The 24156-nt window shown below is 40.0% G+C and overlaps 1 protein-coding gene across 4 annotated transcripts in view; it reads left to right on the plus strand.

The window, feature by feature from the left end:
• C2H8orf34 (chromosome 2 C8orf34 homolog) overlaps window positions 1–23586 on the plus strand; it is a 234015-nt gene extending 210429 nt beyond the window's left edge. The window contains exons 12-15 of one of the 4 annotated variants that reach the window (XM_034763055.1): window positions 894–1375; window positions 9726–9819; window positions 15194–15253; window positions 22561–23586. In XM_034763055.1, the coding sequence (XP_034618946.1) occupies window positions 894–1375; window positions 9726–9819; window positions 15194–15234 (617 nt within the window). In that variant the 3' untranslated portion in view covers window positions 15235–15253; window positions 22561–23586. The remainder of the gene's footprint in view (window positions 1–893; window positions 1376–9725; window positions 9820–15193; window positions 15254–22560) is intronic. The other 3 variants (XM_034763056.1, XM_034763058.1, XM_034763057.1) reach the window with 3 other exon arrangements.
• The last annotated feature ends 570 nt before the right edge of the window (window positions 23587–24156 follow it).

The raw sequence follows: 24156 nt of genomic DNA on the forward strand, positions 1-24156 counted from the left end.
TTTAATACATGGCTTCTGCTAAAGTTAGTGAAGCCTGTGCATTTTCAAACTGTGTCTCCATGGAATTAGATGCTGAGATAGATTGGAGCCCCAACATTCAAATCCAGAATATGTCAAAATTTCAAACACACCAGAGTTCAAGCGTGTTTGGTCACTTATAAGGTTAGGATTCTGGAGTAAAATTCAGATTGTGAATCGGGTTTAGATTCCACCCTCACAAGAGGTTTGCTCAGAGCCAGAGTTTTGCCCGGTCTTTATTTGTTACTAAAGAGAAACCTCATAGAAGTTAAAGGAATATAACTTGGGAGAAATAATGGAGGTTATTATTGGTTTTAATGCCTTTCATATCAAGAAAAGATAATTACAAAGTGATGTCATATTCCATTTCCGAGGGATGAACTTTGAAGGAGAAATGGTTTGCAAAAACATATATTTTGGATTGTTAGTTCTGTCTGTCTTCCATTTGCAGGGATGGCTGAGAGATGAGTAGGTTTTCTCTCCACAACCTAAAGCTGCGTTCACCATTCATTCATACTTTAAATCAATTTTAAAATCATGAAGAAGAGAGATTACATATGTTAGGCTTCTCTACATGGACAGACAGTATACATCTGCAGCACTTTAGCCTGCTGTGCTTAACTGTCCATATAGACCCTGCTATCATATACTAAAAATGTTCTTTGACCTGCTGTTTCAAACAGCAGAACATCGAAGAGCCCTATGGAACTTTTCGTGCGTGATCACAGGGTCCACATGACAATTTAGTGTGCAGCTTGCTAGAGCACTGTAAGTTCGGACCCTGGCTTGCTGTGCACCAAGTCTCCATGTGGACACGTCCTCAGTGTATCCTTCTTTTTACTTTAATGTTACTGTTGTCTTTTTTCTGTGTGCAGACATTGAAAAGGACCTAGCACTCTGGGAAGAAGCAAGTAGTAGTCCACATATTAATTTAGTTACATCACATCAACCAGGAAATCTTCAAGCCACACTAGGCCAAAATTCAAGGTCTCAAGTGCCAAGTCAAACTGGGAAAAATATTCAGCTGCAAGAAAACAAATCACCGCTTCCTACTAACAGCAGAGCGCAGGTCTCCAGTACCTCAAATAGTAGGCCTCAGACTTCCAATATGCAGAACAACAGGCCTCCAACGCCATCGACTCCAGGAAGCAGACCTGCAACCCCAAATAGTTTGTTGCCAAGACCTCATACCTCTAGCAACCAGGGAAATAAGGATGGAATCCTTAGTATGCAAAGAAGCAGATCCTTAACGTCTAAGAGTCAAATTGGGAGGACTCTTGGCACTCCTGCAGGGCTAGCTGTACAAACGAATGGAGATATTATAGGAACTGTCCCTCAAAGAATCAGTTTGTCAGAAGTAAGATTTTCAATATATTTATTTTTTTACTAATTTTAAGACCATAAAAACTATAAAATTAGGATGTGAGGGTTTTTTATTTGTATTTTAGTTCCTTGTAGTTAGGCTTGGAGGAATATATTTATTTATTTTGAAACTTGATTTGATTTTTATTGGTAAAAGTTGGTAAACTACAGCAGAATCAATGCCCACTGAGAGCAATATGATTTCTAAGAGAATGCTTATGTATGGAATTTTAATCAAGATTTTTTTAGAAATGTAAGGGTTAATTTTTTGTTCACAGAGCTGACTAATCTTACTTTTATCCAACAGAAAAGCCACTCAAATATTTGACAGATAATAGTGATTACTTACGTTTTGAATTGGTAGATTTGCTTCATAATATCACAGAATTACTTTGAAATGAGAAGAAAAGCTAACATAATAGAGCCAGTAGCTAATAAGTTTAATACTGCTTTGCAAACTGGGCTGATTCATAGCATTAAAAAAAGCCTGTTTCTTACATAGTAGTGGGTTTTACATAATTAGTCTGCGGTGAAAAGAAAGACAAGTTACTTTGGAAATTTAATTACCGAATTTAGAACACTTTTTTTATAGGTTGGTTAGTACAGAGACTGTAATGCTATTTTTGCAGAGTTATATTAGCATTTCCTTTAGATGAGATATTTCTGAAAGCATATTACTGTCCTTAAAATGGGTTTGGAAATGACATAGGGCATAAAAGATGTCAAATCAGGTGAATTATTTTTAGAGCAAAATTTTTAAAAATTGCTGTTGTTTACAGAGTTGTAGGAAAGAAGAAAAATAGAGGTTAGTGTCTGATACTTTTATGATCCAATAAGCTCTATGAGGCCTTGACTATGCTGTGGAGATGGGTAAACTTAGGCAAAAATGACTCCACAGCTGTAGAAGGTGGGGAGCCAGGCACTCCCATTACATCTGGCTGGAAAACTGACATCCCTTTCCACTAAAAATTTTGCATTTTTGAAATGGACTGAAATGAAATGCTACAAACATGAGATTTTTTTTTTGCAGAAAGGGTTCTTGAGGGGGAAAAAAATCATTTGTGACATTGACGAGAGCCTTCCAGCCCAGCTGCCAGAGAGAGGCAGAGCCTGGCTGCTCAGCCTCCTTCCAGGAGCCAGAGAGCCTAGCCACTCAGCCTCCCCACTCCTGCAGCTGTGTGCATGCCCAGACACTGACATATAGATGTCTTGGGGGGTCTTTAATGCCATAAACTTAAAGACCTAAGGAGTTTAGGCACCTACAGGATTAGACAGTAGCTGAGTAGGGCTTTTGTGAATATCAGTGGTGCCTAAATGTTGGACTTAAACGTCTGCCACTTTAGGAGCCTAAGTGAGGAAGCACTTTGGGTGGGATTCACAAGGTGTTCATGTTTTTCTGGACCTTTCTACAGTGGAATTCAGGGAGACTACTCTCCATTGGCAGCATATTTGACCATGCTCCTCCTGCCTGGGAAACATACAGCCTTAAAATGGTCCAGTCCTGCTTGATTTTAACCAGCAGCTTCTCCATACCCTGGAAACTCCATCCAAATGAGTAAGGCTCATGTCAGGAGCCACCTGACCATTAACCTTGTCCACTTCAAAACCTAGCTGTGTTCCTGTCTGAGAGGTGGCCTAATGGATAACACTGCATCCCACAATTCCTACCTTCTTAGAGTCAAAATTGTAAGGTGAACTAGGAAGTGGAAGAAACTTAAATATTAGGAATCCCCATTCGTATTAAGTAATTCCTGATGTATGGCATAAAACGCCCCAATCTCCAACAGTCAATGACTGCCTTCTCCATCCTGGTGATCTGCCCTGGCTATAGTACAGGCACTTCCTATGCAAAAAGAATTAGCAATGAAAAGATGTGGGATAACCCTAAATGTGCTAAGGACTTCCAGGAGATAACCAAAGTCTGGACTTAAGGGGAACTCTGCCCATGCAATATCAAACACCCCAAGTTTTAAGGGTGGCAGGGTAGGTGCAACATTCCATAAACATACACTGAGCATATGAGCTCCATCAAGTGTCATCTTAGGGTGACCTTCTCACCTGCTTTCTTCTGATCTGTTTTGAAATATGAAGGGACAACTCAGACACCTGCAGGCCTCTGATACCTGCAGCCTTGTTATGGTTGTAATTGTGATAGTCTTTGATTTTTGATCTCCCTTGCTATGGCACTTGCTCAAAATTTGGTATCTCCCTCCTCATCCCCAAGCAGTACTGGAAGTCCCTCATAACCCTGCCTGCCTGCCTTCTCTTCATTGGCTTCTGTTCCCAGGTGGTCTTCCTTTGCTTATTGGGGGCCATGTAACATTGGCTGCCAGTGGCCTGGCCACAAGCCCCACTTGTCACTCGCTAACCATGTTCCTGACTAACTTTCTATTACTTTGGGGAGTCACCTTGGGGATATCCACTGGGGATGGCTGTGGGTATAGGGAAAAGCTGTGGTGGCAACTGCACAGTCATTTCCCCTTGCCCCCTAATTGAGGAAAGCAGCCCATGACTCTCTTACCGACCCAGGCAATATGGGGACAGAACCTGGCCACCAGAGCAATGTGACCTCTGCCATCTTTGTGATTGGGACACTACCCTGTTAGCCATGGGTACTCCTTTTTGGTTGTCTGGCCTGCCTTGGCTCCTGGATGCTTAGAAAAGGAGAGGTGGGATAACCCTAAATGTGCTAAGGACCTCCAGGAGATAACCAAAGTTTGAACATACCTAATAAGCATTTCTGCCCCATGACACTTGGTGCAGCTGGGAGGGAAATGCAACATAGTCCAGTGCTCTCCCAGGCAGCTGTCTACAATGGGAAGTTCTTTCTTTGCTTCAGTCTTCACAGCTGAGGATGTTAGGGGGATTCCCAAAACGAGCCATCCTTTGTAGGTGACAAATCTGAGAAATTGTCACAGATTGAAGTGTCACTAGAGGACGTTTTGGAATGAATTGATAAACTTAACAGTAACAAGTCACTGGGACCAGATGGCATTCACCCAAGAGTTCTGAAAGAACTCAAATGTGAAATTGCTGAACTATTAACTATGGTTTGTAACCTGTCCTTTAAATCGGCTTCTGTACCCAATGACTGGAAGGTAGCTAATGTAATGCCAATATTTAAAAAGGACTCTAGAGGTGATCCCGGCAATTACAGACTCGTAAGTCTAACGTCAGTACCGGGCAAATTAGTTGAAACAATAGTAAAGAATAAAATTGTCAGACACATAGAAGAACATAAATTGTAGGGCAAAAGTCAACATGGTTTCTGTAAAAGGAAATCATGTCTTACTAATCTATTAGAGTTCTTTGAGAGGGGTCAACAAACATGTGGACAAGGGGGATCCAGTGAACATAGTGTACTTAGATTTCCAGAAAGCCTTTGACAAGGTCCCTCACCAAAGGCTCTTACGTAAATTAAGTTGTCATGGGATAAGAGGGAAGATCCTTTCATGGATTGAGAACTGGTTAAAAGACAGGGAACAAAGGGTAGGAATACATGGCAAATTTTCAGAATGGAGAGGAGTAACTAGGGGTGTTCCCCAAGGGTCAGTCCTAGGACCAAGCCTATTCAACTTATTCATAAATGATCTGGAGAAAGGGGTAAACAGATGATACTAAACTGCTCCAGATAGTTAAGATCAGAGCAGACTGTGAAGAACTTCAAAAAAAATCTTACAAAACTAAGTGATTAGGCAACAAAATGGCAAATGAAATTTAATGTGGATAAATGTAAAGTAATGCACATTGGAAAAAATAACCCCAACTATACGTACAATATGATGGGGGGCTAACTTAGCTACAACTAATCAGGAAAGAGATCATGGAGTCATCGTGGATAGTTCTCTGAAGACATCCACACATTGTACAGTGGCAGTCATAAAGCAAACAGGATATTAGGAATCATTAAAAAAGGGATAGAGAATAAGACAAAGAATATCTTATTGCCCTTATCTAAATCCATGGTATGCCCACATCTTGAATACTGCGTACAGATGTGGTCTCCTCATCTCAAAAAAGATATACTGGCATTAGAAAAGGTTCAGAGAAGGGCAACTAAAATTATTAGGGGGTTGGAACAGGTCCCATATGATGAGAGATTAAAGAAGCTAGGACTTTTCAGCTTGGAAAAGAAGAGACTAAGGGGGGATATGATAGGGGTATATAAAATCATGAGTGGTGTGGAGAAAGTGAATAAGGAAAAGTTATTTACTTGTTCCCATAATATAAGAACTAGAGGCCACCAAATGAAATTGTATTGGCAGCAAGTTTAAAACAAATAAAAGGAAGTTCTTCTTCACACAGTGTACAGTCAACTTGTGGAACTCCTTGCCTGAGGAGGTTGTGAAGGCTAGGACTATCAGGGTTTAAAAGAGAACTAGATAAATTCTTGGAGGTTTAGTCCATTAATGGCTATTAGCCAGGATGAGTAAGGAATGGTGTCCCTAGCCTCTGTCAGATGGTGGAGATGGATGGCAGGAGATGATCACTTGATCATTATCTGTTAGGTTCACTCCCTCTGGGGCACCTTTAATTGGCCACTGTTGGCAGACAGGATACTGGGCTGGATGCACCTTTCGTCTGACCCAGTATGGCCATTCTTATGTTCTTAAGTTGACTGAATCCTCCTGGCCAATTAAGAGGCCCCTTTGTATCCTAGAGGCAACCAAATTGTTGTGGATTTGCTGGGAAGGGTCAGGAAGCCCTAACAAAAATTCCATGGCAAATATGGCCCAGCTCTTCCTTTTAAGTTTGCATGAGAGGTCAGGTTAAGTTATGACATGAAAATGGAATTTTACATTGGAAACTGTTTTGCAGCCTTTATAACTGATAGTGGTTGTTTCCACTCCCATTTCAGTATATGTGCTATGTAAAGAAGAGGATAAGAGGGAAAAAGTTACATTTGTTCCTTCTAGGCACTTGTCATGAAAGAAGAAATTCCATTAGATGAGAGTGCACCATGGCTATACTTCATTTACTATACAGGATGCTAAGCTGAAAGCTTGAGAAAAAAGAAAATGGGCAATCTGCTCTTCTCACTTACCCGGCTGTAAATCAGGAGTACCTCTACAGAAATAATAGTTAAAAGATGATGAACTAATTCAGTAAACACTATTTTAAATAGATCTGTTAATGCTCTAAGTACATTTCCTGTACAGCTTTTAATGTGGATCAAAGTTATGTAAGGAAGGACTGAAATCTGAAAAGAAAATACTACTAATAAATAAAATCCAGAGAAATTATTCTTTGTCTTGTGACAGAGACAATATTCTAACCAGGCTTGGTTTAATGGTGTTAGAACAATTCTTGAATAATTTGGCAAAGATTTAAAATGTCAGCTGTTAAGCTTTTTAAAAATGCCCAAGACCTTAGCTTTTTGATCCCCCTCAAAAAGAATTATAAGTTACCTAATGATCAGAGTACTTCAGCATATGAATGCCTGTCTCTTGGAATAGATAACACCTTGCAGCACCAGCAGGTGTGTTATATTACCAGCTCTGTTCAAGGGCAAACTGAATTATAACACAAAAATGTTACCTGGAGAAATAGCTTTTATTATCTCTCTAAAATTAATAAATCGAGGTTTTAAACCCTTTTGTACATACCTTTTTAGGCATTTAGTTTTTCCTTAAGTATTTTATGTAGTTTGATTTAAAAAAAAAAGCTGAATTCTGTTTCTCTGTTCAGGACAGAATCCATTAGTGTCTGACACAGTTCATTTATAGTTCTTATGAACTGGTGTTGAAGGAAAAGAGCCCCATTGACTTTCTTGTTTTCAGTTTCATTTCTTGAACAAATGGAATTTTACAATCAGTTTACACGTCTGAATAACTCAAAGTTGTTTTCAGTATATGTACATTTTTGTTTTAACGTGTCTGTTAACAAGAGGAAAGTTTAACTAGTTTAAGTTTACCATAGAGTGAGGCATTAAACCTTAAGGGACAAATTCTGCTCTCAGCTAGCCTAATGTAAATCCAGAGCAAGTCCTTGACATCAGTGGACTTACTGTCAATTTACACTGGTGTAACTGAGAGCCAAATTGTTATCCCTTCTCAGATCCCTTTACCTGGGTAAGAGGGCTGGAATGGCATAAAGGGGATCTAACACGCTGGTTCTGGAGAGGGGTGGATTCTCCCCAGCACAGGTGCTGGTGTGATGGGGATGGAGGGGCAGAACCACAGTATACAGATGTTAAAAATGCAATAAAGCAGTGAGATCACTTACTGATCTCCCTGCTAATGAAGGATTGTTCCCTATGCCACATTTTTGAAGTGAGTTGAACAAACTAATTTGTTTATAATTTTTCTTGGGAGATTACTACAGCTGGTTCAAAAATTACATTTATTCACTTTTTTTTAGTTGCCCTTGTTCTTTACTGTTTGCTGTTGTCTGATCACTTACGGACAGATTCTAGAGTACTGTGTGTGCACATGCCCACTCCTCTACTAATAATAGCACTGGCACTAGTAATGGAATTTCTTGAGAGAACGTTGACTATAGCTGTATCTCTACTTGGCCAGCATGTGGTCTCTTCCCTCTCCTCCTCCCATCAAAAGTGTCTCCCAGGCTCTTGCTGCTTTCCTTCAGTAGTGGTGGTGGGGGGGGGGGCGGTGCGGAAAAGAGGAAGAGGTTTCCAAGCAGTGTGCTGGGGAAAGGGGCAGCTACACAGAGTAGAATACCTCTAGGCAGCTTTATTATACTTCCATGGCAGAAACTTCATATGTGGCAATAATAAGTGGGACAAATTTAAGAACTAAATTCATCCATGGAAGCTCCATGCATGCCTCAATGCACTCTCTTCCACTTTTCCTCAATACCGGCCATGTGCAGTGTCCTGTTTCTTTATTAAAGGAATCAATTAATAATGGACAATGCATGGACAATTCTACTCCAGAATCATAGGAATTCCATATATACCTTCCATAGTATCTCAGCCTAGTGAAGAAGTGTAGGACAGAGTTCCATATTCACGTATTTTATGCCATGGGGGATCTCTTTGTGAGGTATTCTGAATCTGTTCTACAGCATTGCTTTGAACAACTCTCCCTTTTCTGTCCTTATGCTTTAGGAAAATTGTGGAGTGACCAGATGATCAGAAGGGCTAAAAAAGTGGACTAATCAGTGTGATAGCAGCATAAACAATGCCCCCATGCTGCAGGAATTCTGTTCCATAAACCAGAACACTTTTGCCCAGCTCTGCACTACGGTCACTGCAACTAAGAAAACACAATAAAAATAAACACTCATAATGCTAAATTTTTTGGACCTCAGCTCTGTGCATAGCAACTTTCACTGTTGAACTTTAAGTTTTGTTAATAGATGACTGGTTGAGTAAATAATTTACTCCAGAAAGGTTAGATCTTGTCCAGTCAGTCTTGTCTTCTGTTTATTGTAGCCGTATAACACAAGACATGATTATGGTTTAAGATGGATTATCTGATTTTTTTAAAGCATTCCCTATTCATATGTAATGTAACAAATTTCGAGTATTTAGAGTGAGATTCTGAGGATCTGGTTCATGATCTTCATAACCTTTATTTTCAGTCAGACTTACCACTATGCCCTGAAATTCTGAAATGTTAAGACCATCTATTTACATTTGGTTGCTATACTGCCCTTCCCCGTCTCTCTCTGAAACCCAAGAATATTCTAAAGAAAGTTGCCATTGTATTATTTTATATTAAGAACTGACTGTAAACAGTTTAAAAAATAAACATGCCCAGTCGTCTCTTAATAAAAATAGCATTTACACTTTGATGCCAATCAATTGTTCAAAGCCCCCCAATAGCTTTGTGATATGTTGGAGGTAAAAATAAGTTTAAAATAATTCTTCATGGTCCTGCTGCTTCTCCCACTGAAGTCAATGGAAAAATTTCCGTTGACTTCAGTAGGCTTTGCGTAAAGTTTTTGAGTTTTGATCTTGCACTATTGAAGTCAATGGGAGTTTTGCCTTTGACTTACATGGGAGCAGGATCAAGCCCCATTGGAACAAAACCTGTTCCCCTCTTATTGCATGGTATCTCAGGACATGGTCCTGGTAATACTGGGATATATGGAATACTGACATTCAGAAGATGTTTCCATTGGGTTTTGTTTGACTGTATTTCCAAGATAAGTGTACAGGAATCCATAACAATATTAATTCAAAAACGAATCCTTTCTCAGATTAACAGGAGAAATAAAATGAGCCCCAAATTTTCTTGCCTTATCTGAAAATCATTTTAATTGTGGGTTATTTTGATGAGGGAGTGCTGGATTTTATTGAGGCTTTCATATGTCCAATTAACTGAGATTGAAGTGCTTGCTTCTATGTAATTTATCTAAAATATATCTGTTTATGACAGGATGAATTCTTACATCAATTTCAGCTTGCCCACCAACCATGGATATTGCCAAGTGACACAGAGAGTGAAGGTGTGGAAGCAGATCAAGATAAATGTGAGTATGTTTGTTGGGAGCTGATGGTGCCTGAGAGAATATATGTAAAAAATGCTCCCCTCCCCTCATTTTCATAGGGCCAAATCCTGCACCCCTTATTCACAGAAGTAATCGTTACTCCAGTGGGGCTATTCTCATAATGATTACTCACCTGAGTGAGGGTTGAAGGATTGCACATGTAATACTTCTTTACACAAACATTCCTACAGTCAAGATCCTGCAAGTTCTTGAGTAGCCCTTATAGTAGTATATTTTGCCAGAAGCTGGGAATGAGCGACAGGGGATGGATCACTTGATGATTACCTGTTCTGTTCATTCCCTCTGGGATATCTGGCATTGGCCACTGTCGGAAGACAGGATACTGGGATAGATGGACCTTTGGTCTTACCCAGTAGGGCCATTCTTATGCTCTTATAGGAGCATAGTCCCTTTGAAGGCTGTTGGCTCCAATCATGTTAGTAAAGGTCAACAGGATTATAACCTAAATGAGAGAACAAGTAAAGACAAGTAATGCACACTATGAATCTCCATACATTGAAGCTTTAACCAATCATATCTGGTTATGCAATACCTATAAATAATCTTGTTGGAAATGTTAAATGTTCTGCAAATTGAATTTATTTTAAGCATAGCAGCTTGTGATCTGTCAGGCTGAAAATGTATGCTATTTCCTAACCTATTTTTGGCTTTATGGTTATAAAAAAAAAAAAAACAGACTGTTTAATCAGGTGCTTAGAGCACTTTGTACATGGAACTAGAACTGCTTGAACAAACAGTGTTACAGTAAGAAATGCCAGGTTCCTACAGGAATAGTCACTGGAGAGCAATGTATAATTAATGAAGATCGTGTCTGATAAACAGAATACATTTTTCAAAATGATGTCACTTGAAAAATTGAAGAATTACATCTGCTCACGCTGATATTGCAAGTGCACAGTTAGCCTGTGGTTTGACTTTCATGTTACAATTTACACATTGAGATTCCCAAAGTAAAAAAATATGTACCCCTTCCCTCTCATTGTTACACTTTTGGCTATTTTACCTTTGTTAGCCTATATCCTATAGGCCCAATTTGTCAACCTTTTGTGAACATGAAATTCTCACTTATTCAGGTGTTCTGTGTGTGAAAAGCACCCCTTTGTAAAGGCCCAGATCCTCACAACTAAGGGTATGTCTACACAGCAGCTAGAAGGATGCTTCCCAGAGCAGACAGACAGAAATGCATGAACTGTGCTGGAGCTAGCACTCTAAAAGTAGCAGTGTGGCCACAGTGGCATGGGTGGAGGTTTGGACTAGTATCCTGAGTACAGTCCTACCCAATTCCCTGGATATGTACTCAGGCAGCTAGCCTGAGCCCCTACCGGTGCCACTGCAACCTGCTATTTTTAGCACACTAGTTTGAGCAGAGCTAGCGCACGTCTGTTTACCTGTTCTGGGAAGCACCTTGCCAGCTACTGTGTAGGTACACCCGGCTAGCGCACGTCTGTTTACCTGTTCTAAGAGGACCCTGTGCTTGCCCTCTGTGCAAGAGTTAATTTCACTTTGGGTTCACAAGTAATGCCAGACCAGGTGGCAATTAAATTCAGCCCACTGTGTATCTATTGCAAAATCTTTGACACCTCTTTGACACTTATCAACACAATTAGTTTTAACTAGAACTTTTGACAATGAGAACAGAGAAGGAAAAATATATAATTGTAAATAATAGTTTCCTTTATGAAAATGATTTCGGCTGTAACATGCTCTCATCTTGATTTTATGCCTACATATCATCTTGCATAATGACCTATTGCACTATTTAAGTTAGGTCATTCTTTGTACTAATATAGGTAGAGAAGGGAGAACAAAAAATGTTTGATCTAAGCAATGTTACACTGTATGTGACATCTGAGAATGGTAGATTGGGTTAAAAATCAGTTTTAAAAAAAATAATTATGTGGTAATAGCAACCATCTGGAGATGGAATGTTAGTGTTGTAGCCAAGTCCACGGTTCAGAACTTTAACTGCTAGAAAATAGTACCTGCCAAAACCCAGGTGCTGAAATGGCTGTAAAGTGAAGAGCCAATGGGAAGCCTGGCATACCTAATGATACCAGTTTTCAGTGCTCACTGCAGGTAGTGCAGCTGGCAAAGTATGGACAGATTCAATTTCATTTTTCATTCTAGAGTAAAGTTAATAAATGACACTTAAGTCTGCGTGGACACTGTATATGTAATTTAGTGTTGAGGGGCCTGAAAGCTCATAATTTATGGGTCTGAACAGAAAAGCTGCTGAATTAATCTTTACAATAGTAACACCTGTTCTTTGACTCAGCTTTTAATAAATTACATAAGGATAATATTTTCCACATTCTTTGGCTTCTTTGAGATAATAGCACCCAGGTGTAAAGCTAGTCTTGGGTAGTGGGAAAATTCCTCTAACAATGCAAAAAGTTAGGAGACAAATGATCCAGACACCTTGTGTTCTTTTATTTTGTCTTCTAATGAGCGGTTCACTGGGTAACATTTACAGAATCGTCAGCTTACTTATGAGTCTAAAAGAAGACTTTCACAGGCAAAAGTAGCAATTTAGTGCCTAATTTCCATCAATTTTTAGTGGGAAATAGGTGCCTAGCTGACATTCGTGCCTTTGAAAATCTCCCCCTAACTAAGTCCCATTTTCAGAAATGACTTAGGCGGTTAGAAGCTGAAGTATTATTGAAAATCAATGGGTCTTAGGTTCCTAAGGAACTTTTGGAAGTTTGAGTTAAGTGCCTAAGTCATTTAGGTGCTTTTTAAAATGTTACCCGTAGTTTGTAAAATAGAACAGGAAGAACCCAAAACAATTGGAAATAAATCCTTTTTTTTAAACGGTTCAAATCAGTTAGAGCAGGGATCGGCAACGTTTGGTACGCGGCTCGCCAGGGTAAGCACCCTGGCAGGCCGGGCCAGTTTATTTACCTGCTGACGCGGCAGGTTCGGCCGATCGCAGCCCCCACTGGCCGCGGTTCGCCGTCCTGGGCCAATGGGGGCTGCAGGAAGCCGCAGCCAGCACATTGCTCACCCGCGCCACTTCTCGCTGCCCCCATTGGCCCAGGACAACGAACCGCAGCCAGCGGGGGGCCGCGATCGGCCGAACCTGCCGCATCAGCAGGTAAATAAACTGGCCCGGCCCACCAGGGTGCTTGCCCTGGCGAGCCGTGTGCCAAACGTTGCCGACCCCTGAGTTAGAGCAAAGTGAAAATGAGTTTTCTTTGACATTAAATGCCAGGATAGAGACTTCTGGAACTCATTATTTATTAAAAGAAAAGACAATGGGGGAAAAGAGAAACGTGACAATGAAGAAAAAAAATAGTCACCAACATGGTTGCTTGGTACCTAAAACAATGTTTTTTTCCTTTCAGTGTAAATATCATCCATTCATGATTTGTGGCCACAGTCAATAGATATATCATGTGAGTGTAGTAGTTGCCAATCTAGTGCCAGTCTTTGAGTCTAACTCAACTCTCCATATTAAAAATATAACTAAACAAAAAAAAAAACCTAACCCACCCTTCTACCCCAAAAGAAGAACCCTAATCTTTACCTAACCTTTACCCTAGTGTGGGTTCAGAAGAAAGTGTCATGATCTCTATAGCAATTAAAACTCTTACAGCTACTGGGTTTATTCTCCCTTGATTTTCTGTATACTCTGAACTCCTGGTGATTGCATTAGGTCTGTGTGCTACATTTGCACAGAACCTTGAACTTGCATAAGATGAAAGACTTGAGATTCTCTTTTCATTTCAAATGGCACCCTAGGTCCACCAAAAAATCAGCAGCCATGGGCTGATGCGTTTTTCTCTTCAGATGCCACCATAGAGCCCCTCCGCCCCTTACCATTGCTGTCTTCAGATGCCTGGTGGCTTGCTTTTCTTTCCCCTGTGACTTCAGAGAGTGCATGGTGGCCACTCCCTTCTCAGAAGGAGAGGTGATAAGAAAAAAGCCTCCAATTCCTTAGGGTCTTCCCCTTCAGAGGGTAGCAGGACCGGGCTATAGCTTCTCACAGTAGCTAAAAATTCCTTAATGGAAGAAACAGAACCTCCCAGTGAACCTGCAGAAGTTCATTCAGTGCTTGACCCTGAAAACAGACCCTGCACTGCCTGGTTCATATAGCACATACACATTAAAGTAAATACTGCAAGGTTGGTTCATTATTATTTGTGTTGTGGTAAAGGCGGGGATGGCTCAAGTTCCCTGTGCACAATGGAAAGATGGCACCTGGCTGAAAGAATTTGCAGTCTAAGCCCTGTTATAGACCTCAAACCAAGCCTGAATTGAGGGACAGAAGAGTTAGGGGATTTTCCACCACATTTTTACTCATATTGAACTTGAAGTCAATAGAAGCTTTACAATTGACTTCAGTGGGCATAGGATGAAGCCTTCTCTCACCGATTCTCTTTTGGTTCTGCCCTGAGTAGCAGACCCAGCAAGTCTCAGCCCAAGTTTACAAATACAAGAAATTCAGATTTTGTTCGAGAGAATCTAATTTTGGTGTCCTTATTCACAGGTTAAATGCTTTTATAAAAAGTATCTGATAAAGATAATTTCCACATCTTTATATGGCTAGACTATTCTTTTTCTAGCTTGATTTTGGAAAAAAAGTGGCTACAAAATTTGGGAGACAGTCATCAACTCTGATGACACAAAGCAAAGGACCCAACTCTGCCAGCTTTACCCATGCTGAATAGCACCAAATAAGTAGCAAAATAAATGTGAGTATTCAACATGAGTGAGGATGGCAGGGTCAGACCCCAAAAGAGCAAAAGAAAAGACACATTAAAAGAGCACATCATTACATTTTTCACTGAGCGCTCAGTTCTGCCACTCTTATTCATGCTGAATAGTACCTTGCCCCATAAGAAGCCCTACTGATTGAGACTGTTGGCAGAATGGAACCACTCGCTTCGTCAGATACTAGAAAGGATTGGGCCCTTACTTCTGAGAATTGGGTTGTGCTATACAGGTATGTTGGAGCCCTCAATTAGTATCCATTCAAATAAATAACTCTAGATATGCCATAGTGAGACATGCCAGCTGCTTGTCAGTCATTGGTAGAAAAAGCGTATGACAGTGCTCTCAAGAAGTTAAACATTTACGCTGGCTCAGGATGTGTTTTGTTTTGTTTGGGGTTGGGGGGGTTTGTTTTGTTTTTGTTTTTTAAACCTTCCACTTTTTGAAGGTACTCAGCAAGAATAAGAGTTGAAAAGCTAGAATCTCAGTGAAAATTATTGATTGCAATATTTATTACATGAACACAGATGCTTCCTTTGGTCAGTATGTTTACTCTCCTGTCACATACACTGCTGGGGGAGAGTAGAGCAACACACCTTAGCATCACATTCTCTTCCAATAGGTATGAATTTAAGGCAAAACCAGTCTCTGCTGCCTCTATAGGAAACAATCTGGATGTAAGGTATGTATGCAAAGCAGTTGCTTAACCCCTGTGTGGCATAAAAATTAGCTCCATGAAGGCCCCTCCATGGCAGTGTACAAGATATAGGAAGCGAGGAGAGCATGGCTCGGCCAGGGGAGAAATCTCAGTGCACGCACCTCTCATCCACACTGTCTCCCTATGGGGAATGAGTGTATAAAGGCCAGCACAGCCTATTCTAGTCATGTTGGGCAGGAGGAGGCTCAGCAGAGCAACTTGGGGGGAGGCATAACCGAGCCCTTAGTTGATATCCATACTAATAAATACCACTCTTTATGTGCCATTTTGAGAGATGCCAGCTGCTTCCCCAGGCGTTGTTTGACAGTCATATGTGGAATGAGACCATGACATAGTGATCTCATAAGAGTCAAACATTTATGCTGTCTCATTTTTTTTCTAAAGCTTCTAATGGACACAGTCAAGTGAATTGTAAAACTAACACCAGTTAGGCAGACATTACATAGTGTCACTTGTTGAAGCAGCATAATTTTTTCCTGACAAACTATTGTACTGCAAACACTAAAGCATGTGCTTATGTGCTTGCAGGACTGGGGCTGGTGGTTCTGTGGTTGCAGAGCTCATCCTATTGTTATCCGTGCCAGAAAACTTTCATAATCTTTGAAATATGAAATGGGATATTAAAAGTTCTTTTTTGGGGGCACCAAATATGCCCCTGAATAAATGAATACAAACATTTTTAGACATTATATAAAATGAAGCTGGGAAAGCAATAAATGAAATTTAGCAGTTAAAAAGATGATAGTGAGGCTATCCATAAAATCCTACACATAAAAAGATCCCTCATTACTCCAGGTTCCTGTCACAGTTTTATAATTTTGTAGATTTCAAAGTGCAAAATGAATTCATCCTCATTGAAACTATATGAATATCCATTATATTAACTGCCAAGAAATACCGTAACATAGATATAAATGTTTGACTTCTAGATTAGACTTAAAAGGTTTCCCTTTATGTTCAAATAAACATTGCAAATGGGATTCTAGGCTTTTAGGAAAGATTCGCTGGCCAGTCATCATTTCCTGTAGTCTACAAAATTTTACTTCATTTATAAACCAGAAGAAAATATATATACAGCTAAGTTTAAAAGATAACAATGAATTATTATTTATTTTGGTTGTTTGAAAAATGCAGTTTGTCATACTAAAAAGGTTTGTATCAGAAGAAAAGCACAAATATAAAATAAAGTGAGCTATATACGTTATAATAAAAATGTCCCAATAGCTATATATTAATAAAACAACTCTGGGTTGTATCTGAAGAACTATCTGGTTTGAGTTACTTAAATGTAAGTTGTTTCAACAACATGATTATTGTTAAATGATTTATCTAAAATGCTAATTCATCTAAAAGCAAAGCTTTTGAGGAAATTAAAGTAGGTATAATTTTTTTAACTAAAGAATTTAACAGAATAAAGTAATGTTTTTACTGACTTATTTAGGGTTAGTCACAATTGGTCAGTTAAAAAAGGTAGCCAATGTGACTAAAAGACTAAACTTTCCACAAAAACACAACCAACGTTCCTTCAAATTTTGACTAAATCAAGTGGATGCCATGCATAGGCCTTGATTCACCAAAGCACACACTTAAGGTTAGTCACATGGTGAAAGGATTTTTTGAGTAGAGATGTACTTAACACTTAATTTTAAGTACCTACTTTAAACTCATTAAGTGCTTTGCTGAATTGAGGCCTTAGCAAACTTGGCTATTCTAGCTAATGCCCAGATGGCTGTGGCCCTGTGGCACCTGTGAAGATTACAGCGATGCACTGGCCATATTTCAACCCCAGGAATGCCTTCAGTAAAGCCTATATGCAGTGTTGTTGTAGCCATGTTAGTCTCAGGATATCAGAGGCACAAGGGTGAGGTATTATCTTTTATTGGACCAATTTCTGTTGGTGAGAGAGACAAGCTTGTCTCTCTCTCCAATAGAAGTTGGTCCAAAAAATGATATTACCTCACCCACCTTGTCTCTTCAATAAATCCTTTACGTGAGGGCTGGAGGTTGCAGAGAGTATTCCCAGCTGGGGAGATCTGGCAGCTTTCTAGCTTCTTTGCACTACAGGAGCAGTGCAAAGGGATCAGTGCAGAGTTAAGTTTGAGCCCTATCTGTCTAGCTTTCTTGGTTCTTATATGACAACCATCACTATAGTAGCAGAGCACTGTCACAACAGGCAGAGATGATATTCTGTAACCTATTATAGTTTTTGTCACATATTCTTAACTTTCCTTCAGTTATGATCTCCAAGGGCTCAGTTCAAGAGACCATGAACCTCATTCTCTTTTGCCCTGCACATTGGCACCTGTACAGAGTGAGTGCAAAGTAGATATGAAATGCTAGCAAGTCAGAATGGTAACATCCTACACCCACTTTGCACCGGTATAAATGGCTCCATAAGGTGGATGGCAGGGGAGCATCAAACCATGTATGCATACCCTTCTGCACTGCATAAGGTCTGGACAATATCTTGGTTTCACAGCTGGCTGATTGTTTCAGCAGAAGGGTCAGATTGCCACAGAAACCAGGAAAAAATTAAAATACTTTGTGATCCCAATATACAGAAGTGACCAAGAGGTGAAGAGTTCATGAAAAAAGAGTTGATTTCTTTCTGCGGCCCTTAGTATGCTACACTAGTGGTCTCCAAAGTGGGGTGCACAAGAGGATCCTGGGGGGTGCGCGTCAGGAGGAGCTTTTTTGGGGCGGGAGTCCAAGCAGCTTTTTTTTTTTTTTTTGCTTCAGCAAAAATGGTAGGGCTGGCGCGGCAGGGGGTGCGTGCTCAAAAAATTTTTACTGATAGGGGTGCGCGATCAAAAAAGTTTGGAGACGACTGTGCTACACTCTTAAAACTTTAAATCCCTCCAACATCTGTGTAATACATTTTACAAGACTGGCAGTTATTCCAACTCAAAGCTGCAGTAACTCCCTGCAGCACAAAGTGGGAAAGGCTTACGTTTAGGGAGAAAGAAGAGCTGGGAGGGGTTATGTTTATATATCATATATATAAAAGAAATAATTGTGGCTGAGGAACCCCTTTAGTGGGAAAATTCATGAGCTAGCACTGTTGAGTTGTAATCCCTGATCTATGAAATTGGCTCTCTATATGGCCCATGAGTAAATCACTTTCAGCTTGTCTACACTATCCACAGTCTATTTAGCAGGAGGGTGAATTGCAGTTTGCATTAAAATGTGCTGTAACTACTCTTTAGCACAAATTAAAAAGTATCTAGTTCATGTTAACATAGTTCCCTTTTAAATAGGACTATGTTAATGCAAACTAGGTACCTTTCGTTTAGGCTAGGAGGATCTACATGGGGCAGTTACGGTGCAACACTTGAGTGTGTGCTGCAATTCATAGTGCAGAGACATGTACACAAGCTCCTAATCTCTCAATATGCAATACTAATGTGCCTGTCACTGTGGTGTCTAAATACCACCTAACTTCTCTGTGTCTCATTTTCCCAGTCTGTGGAATGGGAGTAATATCATCTGCCAACCTCACAGTAAAATTGTGAGAATTAGTTAGTTAATGTTTTGCATATTGCATTCCAAATAGAGCTCCTGATTCTGATCTTATGCTACTTCACCAACTTCAGTTACTCATAATTTTTATTCTGGTGTCCTGCCACTAGTCAATGGAGAATTAGGCCCACTAGGTGCTATCTGTACAAGCATTAAATTATTGTCACCCTCCCTTATATTAGAAAATCAGACTCTTTCAGTAGCTTTAGTCAAGTACCTTTCCAAAGCTATTTCCTGCCTGAGTGACCTGATGGCATCTAAGGAAAATATCACTCTCTGTTGGGTGTTTGACAGTTTTTCAAGCATAGTATTATAGGAATAGCCATGCTGAATCATCTTGTACAGTATCCCATCTCTGAGAGTGGCTAGTGCCTGATGCTTCAGAGGAAGGTGTAAGAATACACATAATGGACAATTAAGAAGAAATTTGCCTTTTGAACAGGTTATTCCATAACCCTTGTCTACTAATGGTAGGTAGGTAGGTTTATGCCCTGAAGCATGAAGTATTGTATCCCTTATATCTTATTGTCCAGTAACATTCATATAAATTCATTCATATAAATGTGTAATCATGTTTCAAATCCTACTTAAGACTTGACCTCAGTAATATTTTGTGGCAAGTTTCAGAGGTTAATTATGCATTGTGTTACAAAAAAAATTGAATGTTGTCTTATTCTTGTATTATGAGAGTATATAGGAGTCCCCCACTTACGTTCTTTATGCCATTCATTATTTTGCATATATCTATCATGACATCTTCATTGTAATCTCCAAAAACTGTACAATCCCAATCTTTTCAATATCTCCTCATGTAGAAGTGTTTCCATACCTCTAAAAACTTTCATCATCTGTCTCTGGACCCCTTCTATAAGTCTCCTATCTTCTTTGAGATAGAGTGTCCAGAGCTGGGCCTGGTATATCAGGTATGTAGGTAGGTAGATAGATATGATGGAGTAAAATCATGGAAATAAGTGACTGGAAAAAACTCACTGGGGCTTTTGGTCACTACATCATTTCCCTCATCCTTCACCCTGCCATTGCAAGGCATGAAAACATTTCAGTTCAAACACAAAAGTCTTGTCTTGGCAGGCAAAAAAGGTGTTAGCACAGTTGTTTGTGGGGAGCCTAGGCTACAACACAGCTAATATACATTTGGCATAGAAAGTACGCTTATTAAGTTTGCGGATGATACCAAACTGGGAGGGATTGCAACTACTTTGGAGGACAGGGTCATAATTCAAAATGATCTGGACAAATTGGAGAAATGGGCTGAGGTAAACAGGATGAAGTTTAACAAAGACAAATGCAAAGTGCTCCACTTAGGAAGGAAAAATCAATTTCACACATACAGAATGGGAAAAGACTGTCTAGGAAGGAGTACGGCAGAAAGGGATCTAGGGGTTATAGTGGACCACAAGCTAAATATGAGTCAACAGTGTGATGCTGTTGCAAAAAAAGCAAACATGATTCTGGGATGCATTAACAGGTGTGTTGTGAGCAAGACACGAGAAGTCATTCTTCCGCTCTACTCTGCTCTGGTTAGGCCTCAGCTGGAGTATTGTGTCCAGTTCTGGGCGCCGCATTTTAAAAAAGATGTCGAGAAATTGGAAAGGGTCCAAAGAAGAGCAACAAGAATGATTAAAGGTCTTGAGAACATGACCTATGAAGGAAGGCTGAAAAAACTGGGTTTGTTTAGTTTGGAAAAGAGAAGACTGAGAGGGGACATGATAGCAGTTTTCAGGTATCTAAAAGGGTGTCATAAGGAGGAGGGAGAGAACTTGTTCACCTTAGCCTCTAAGGATAGAACCAGAAACAATGGGTTTAAACTGCAGCAAGGGAGGTCTAGGTTGGACATTAGGAAAAAGTTCCTAACTGTCAGGGTGGTTAAACACTGGAACAAATTGCCTAGGGAGGTTGTGGAATCTCCGTCTCTGGAGATATTTAAGAGTAGGTTAGATAAATGTCTATCAGGGATGGTCTAGACAGTATTTGGTCCTGCCATGCGGGCAGGGGACTGGACTCGATGACCTCTCGAGGTCCCTTCCAGTCCTATAATCTATGAATCTATGAATCTATGAATTTCAACCACATTAGCTTGCATCTTAGTGGGTATTAAAAGGGCTTTTTAATCAAGTTAAGCAATTTTGATTGCGTTAGCATGATTGAAAACCTCACGTTTTATGTTTGTCAAGACAGGGTCAAAGTATCTTGGTAATCATAATAATAATCAGTGCCAGCAATATACTAGGTATTTCTGGAAACAAACCTAGCAAAGATTTTAGAAGTGTCATGGAATCTGGCTACATTTTATTAAAGTTGAGTCTGATGGGTGCTTCTAAGAAAAACAGTTTCCAGCAGTTCTCAAACTGTGGGTCGCGACCCCAAAGTTCTTTTAATGGGGTTGGCAGGGCCAGTGTTAGACTCGCTGGGGCCCCGGGCTGAAGCCAAAGCTTGAGCCCCGCCTCCGGGGGCTGAAGCCAAAGCTCGAGGGCTTCAGCCCGGGCGGCGGGTCTCAGACTTCGGCTTCAGACCCTGTGAAGCAGGGTTGGGTTGTGGCTTTAGCCCCAGTCCTCAGCAAATTTAACACCAGCCCTGGAACAGCAGGGCTTGGGCTTTGGCTTCAGTCCACATGGCAGATGCAGGGAGACGGGTCCTGTAGTAATTTTTGTTGTCAGAAGGGAGTCACGGTGCAATGAAGTATGAGAACCGCTGAGTTCAACTTAAAGATGAAAGAAATTAATGAAATAAGTATAAGGTTAATGTGCAGTAAGGACTTAGCTAGTATTTCATGGGTGTTATTTCTGTTATGATGCATTCTGTTGAATACTCATGTACAAAGCAGGATAGAGTCATGTGTAAAATCCAGACCTACTCCTTGGGAAAGAGAAACATAAACATCTTGTTACAAGTAGATCAGGTTGGTTACCTCCAACTAAAGTCGTTTGTTCGTGTGGCACTTCCTTGGGTCCAACAGATGAGTAGTATATTTGTGCGTGCTCAAAATAATTGGCTAAATATGAAATCAGTGTACTTTGCTAGTTCTTGTTGTGCTTAGTAGAGTTGGGAGAAGGCTGGTAAAAAAAAAAAACCTTCAGGGATATTCCCTCAAGTCTGCACGTGAATTTGGTTTGGATGTCTTCATGTCCCTTTTATGGGATGGAGCCTGCCACTGGATCTTCACAAGCAGATCCACTTGCAGGAACACTCCTATCTTTGCTTTCTGTGAGCATCTCTGTTATTCTTTTGTTACCAGCAATGTTTGCAGAAAACAAATATCAAAGTTGCATGGACATGTAATTATTTGTGGAAACTGAATTTTAAATTTGCACTGGTAAGTATTCACCCTGGAGCTGCATGGTGGTTGCTTATTCAGTCAGGAACAGAAATATTGTCGTATGATTTATCTGATTAATTGCAATTAACCAACTCATCTCAAGCTTTCTACACTGCGTGCTTCTCACAATACATCAATAACTTTAAAACCTTGTTAAATGCTTTTAAATAATGAATAAAATCATGGAAATTGTCATCTGCTGATGGATATTTTAGTGATTAGACGCTGAATTCATCAGATACATTATTTGGTCTCCATGGAGTGGTACATCACTTCATTTTAGGTCACAGTATTCTATGTGGAAATATGGGAAATCCTGCACAATATAGCAAACACAGTAAAGGATCGAGATTTCTCATTCTGTTTTTGTATATAATGGTTTCAGCACTACTTTCTTGTTTTGTGTTTATTTTCACAGGTTTGTGAAATCAGTGGGAATATTGAAGAATTTAATTAAAACAAAATCATAATTATCAAACCTACACCTGAAGATCTGTTTTAGTTTACGTATAATAATTTTAAATAGTTATTTTTATAATATCAACAATACTTAAATGGAATTATTCTGTGTGGATGCTGTAATGCACCGAATCAGATTACTAACTATGGCACAGTGTCCTTAGGTAAAGAAGGTTTACTGTCACTTTTGAATACATAGTTAGTATAATGTATTTTGTTTAGTTTATATCCCTGTTATTTTGGAGTGACATTTGATATATTAAACTTTGCCTGATCAAAACAAACTTTGCTTAATGATTTATGTATTTTAACTTGTCTAAGGTTTTCTACTCCTTATATTTTTGTAATTTTTTCTCATTTTTAGATTAATAAACATTAAAGCATTCACCCACATCTACCAATATGTATGTCCTGTTCAAGTCTCTCAGAGAGCTAGTTGCTCACCATAGTCACCTAGAGAGAGGGGTAGGTGGGGGAGAAAGAGAGAGGGGTAAGGAAGGGAGGTGTAGCAGAAACAGGTGTTGCCTATGTCACATAGCTTTGTACTGAGTTTATCTACTTTGTCCTTAAAAAAATAAACACAGACTCTGTTAAAATGGAATACACACATGAGGAATGAAACGTGCATGCCAAAAATAAAGCACTAAGGGAATTTCATGTAGAAAATGAATTTTATTTACCCATATAAATTACCGAAACAAATTATCTGTTTTAAACAAGTTAATTGGTGTAAGCTGCTTGTTTGGAATTTTAAGATATGTCTGTGCACAAATATCAAATTAAGGGATGTGATGATGAGTACATTTACTGATCTCATTTAGCTGTTGATTCTGTTAAGCATATTTGCAGCTTGTTTTCTTTTGTCTTCAGTTAGGTTCAGTTGTTTCTGTATCTTAGACATAACTGTATAATGAAACTGCTTGCAACTGTTACGAAAACAGACTGTAACCACCATCAGTTTGTTTAAGAAATAAAAATGAATTCCCTATCCTGAACACTCAAACAATGTGGGTATATTGGTTGTTGTTTTTTTTCCTCACTCAAAAACACTGAATGCTGGCAGGTAACCGTTTACACCAGACCACATGGAAGAGCATGCTAGAAAATGTTCCTGACTGAGATATTTTGCTTTATGAACCATAATACCTCTGGCCCCAATCTTGCACTGAGCTATGCACAGGTAAACTGATGGCCCAATGGAGTCTACCTCCCCGGCGTTCATTGCAGGATTGGGACCTTTATACTTATCCCTAGTTCATGAAGAAAACTTGGTTACATAGCGCACACTTGAGTGTGTGTGTGTGTGTGTGTGTACTCGTGCGTGTAAGCGCTGATTCTGTGGGTGTCCCCTCCTGCCCAGCACCTCCTGTCTGCTAGCAGCTCCACCAATCAACTCCTCCCCTCTTGCTCCCAGTGCCTCCCGCCCACCACGATCAGCTGTTCCGTAGTGTGCAGGTGGCACTGGGGGGGGGGAGGAGCAGGGACAGGGGGCGCTCGGGAGAGGGGGCAGAACTTGACAGGAAGAGGTGGGGCAGCGGTGGGGGCTTGGGAGAAG

This window comes from Trachemys scripta, chromosome 2 (genome assembly GCF_013100865.1).
Source record: "Trachemys scripta elegans isolate TJP31775 chromosome 2, CAS_Tse_1.0, whole genome shotgun sequence".
NCBI lineage: Eukaryota > Metazoa > Chordata > Testudines > Emydidae > Trachemys > Trachemys scripta.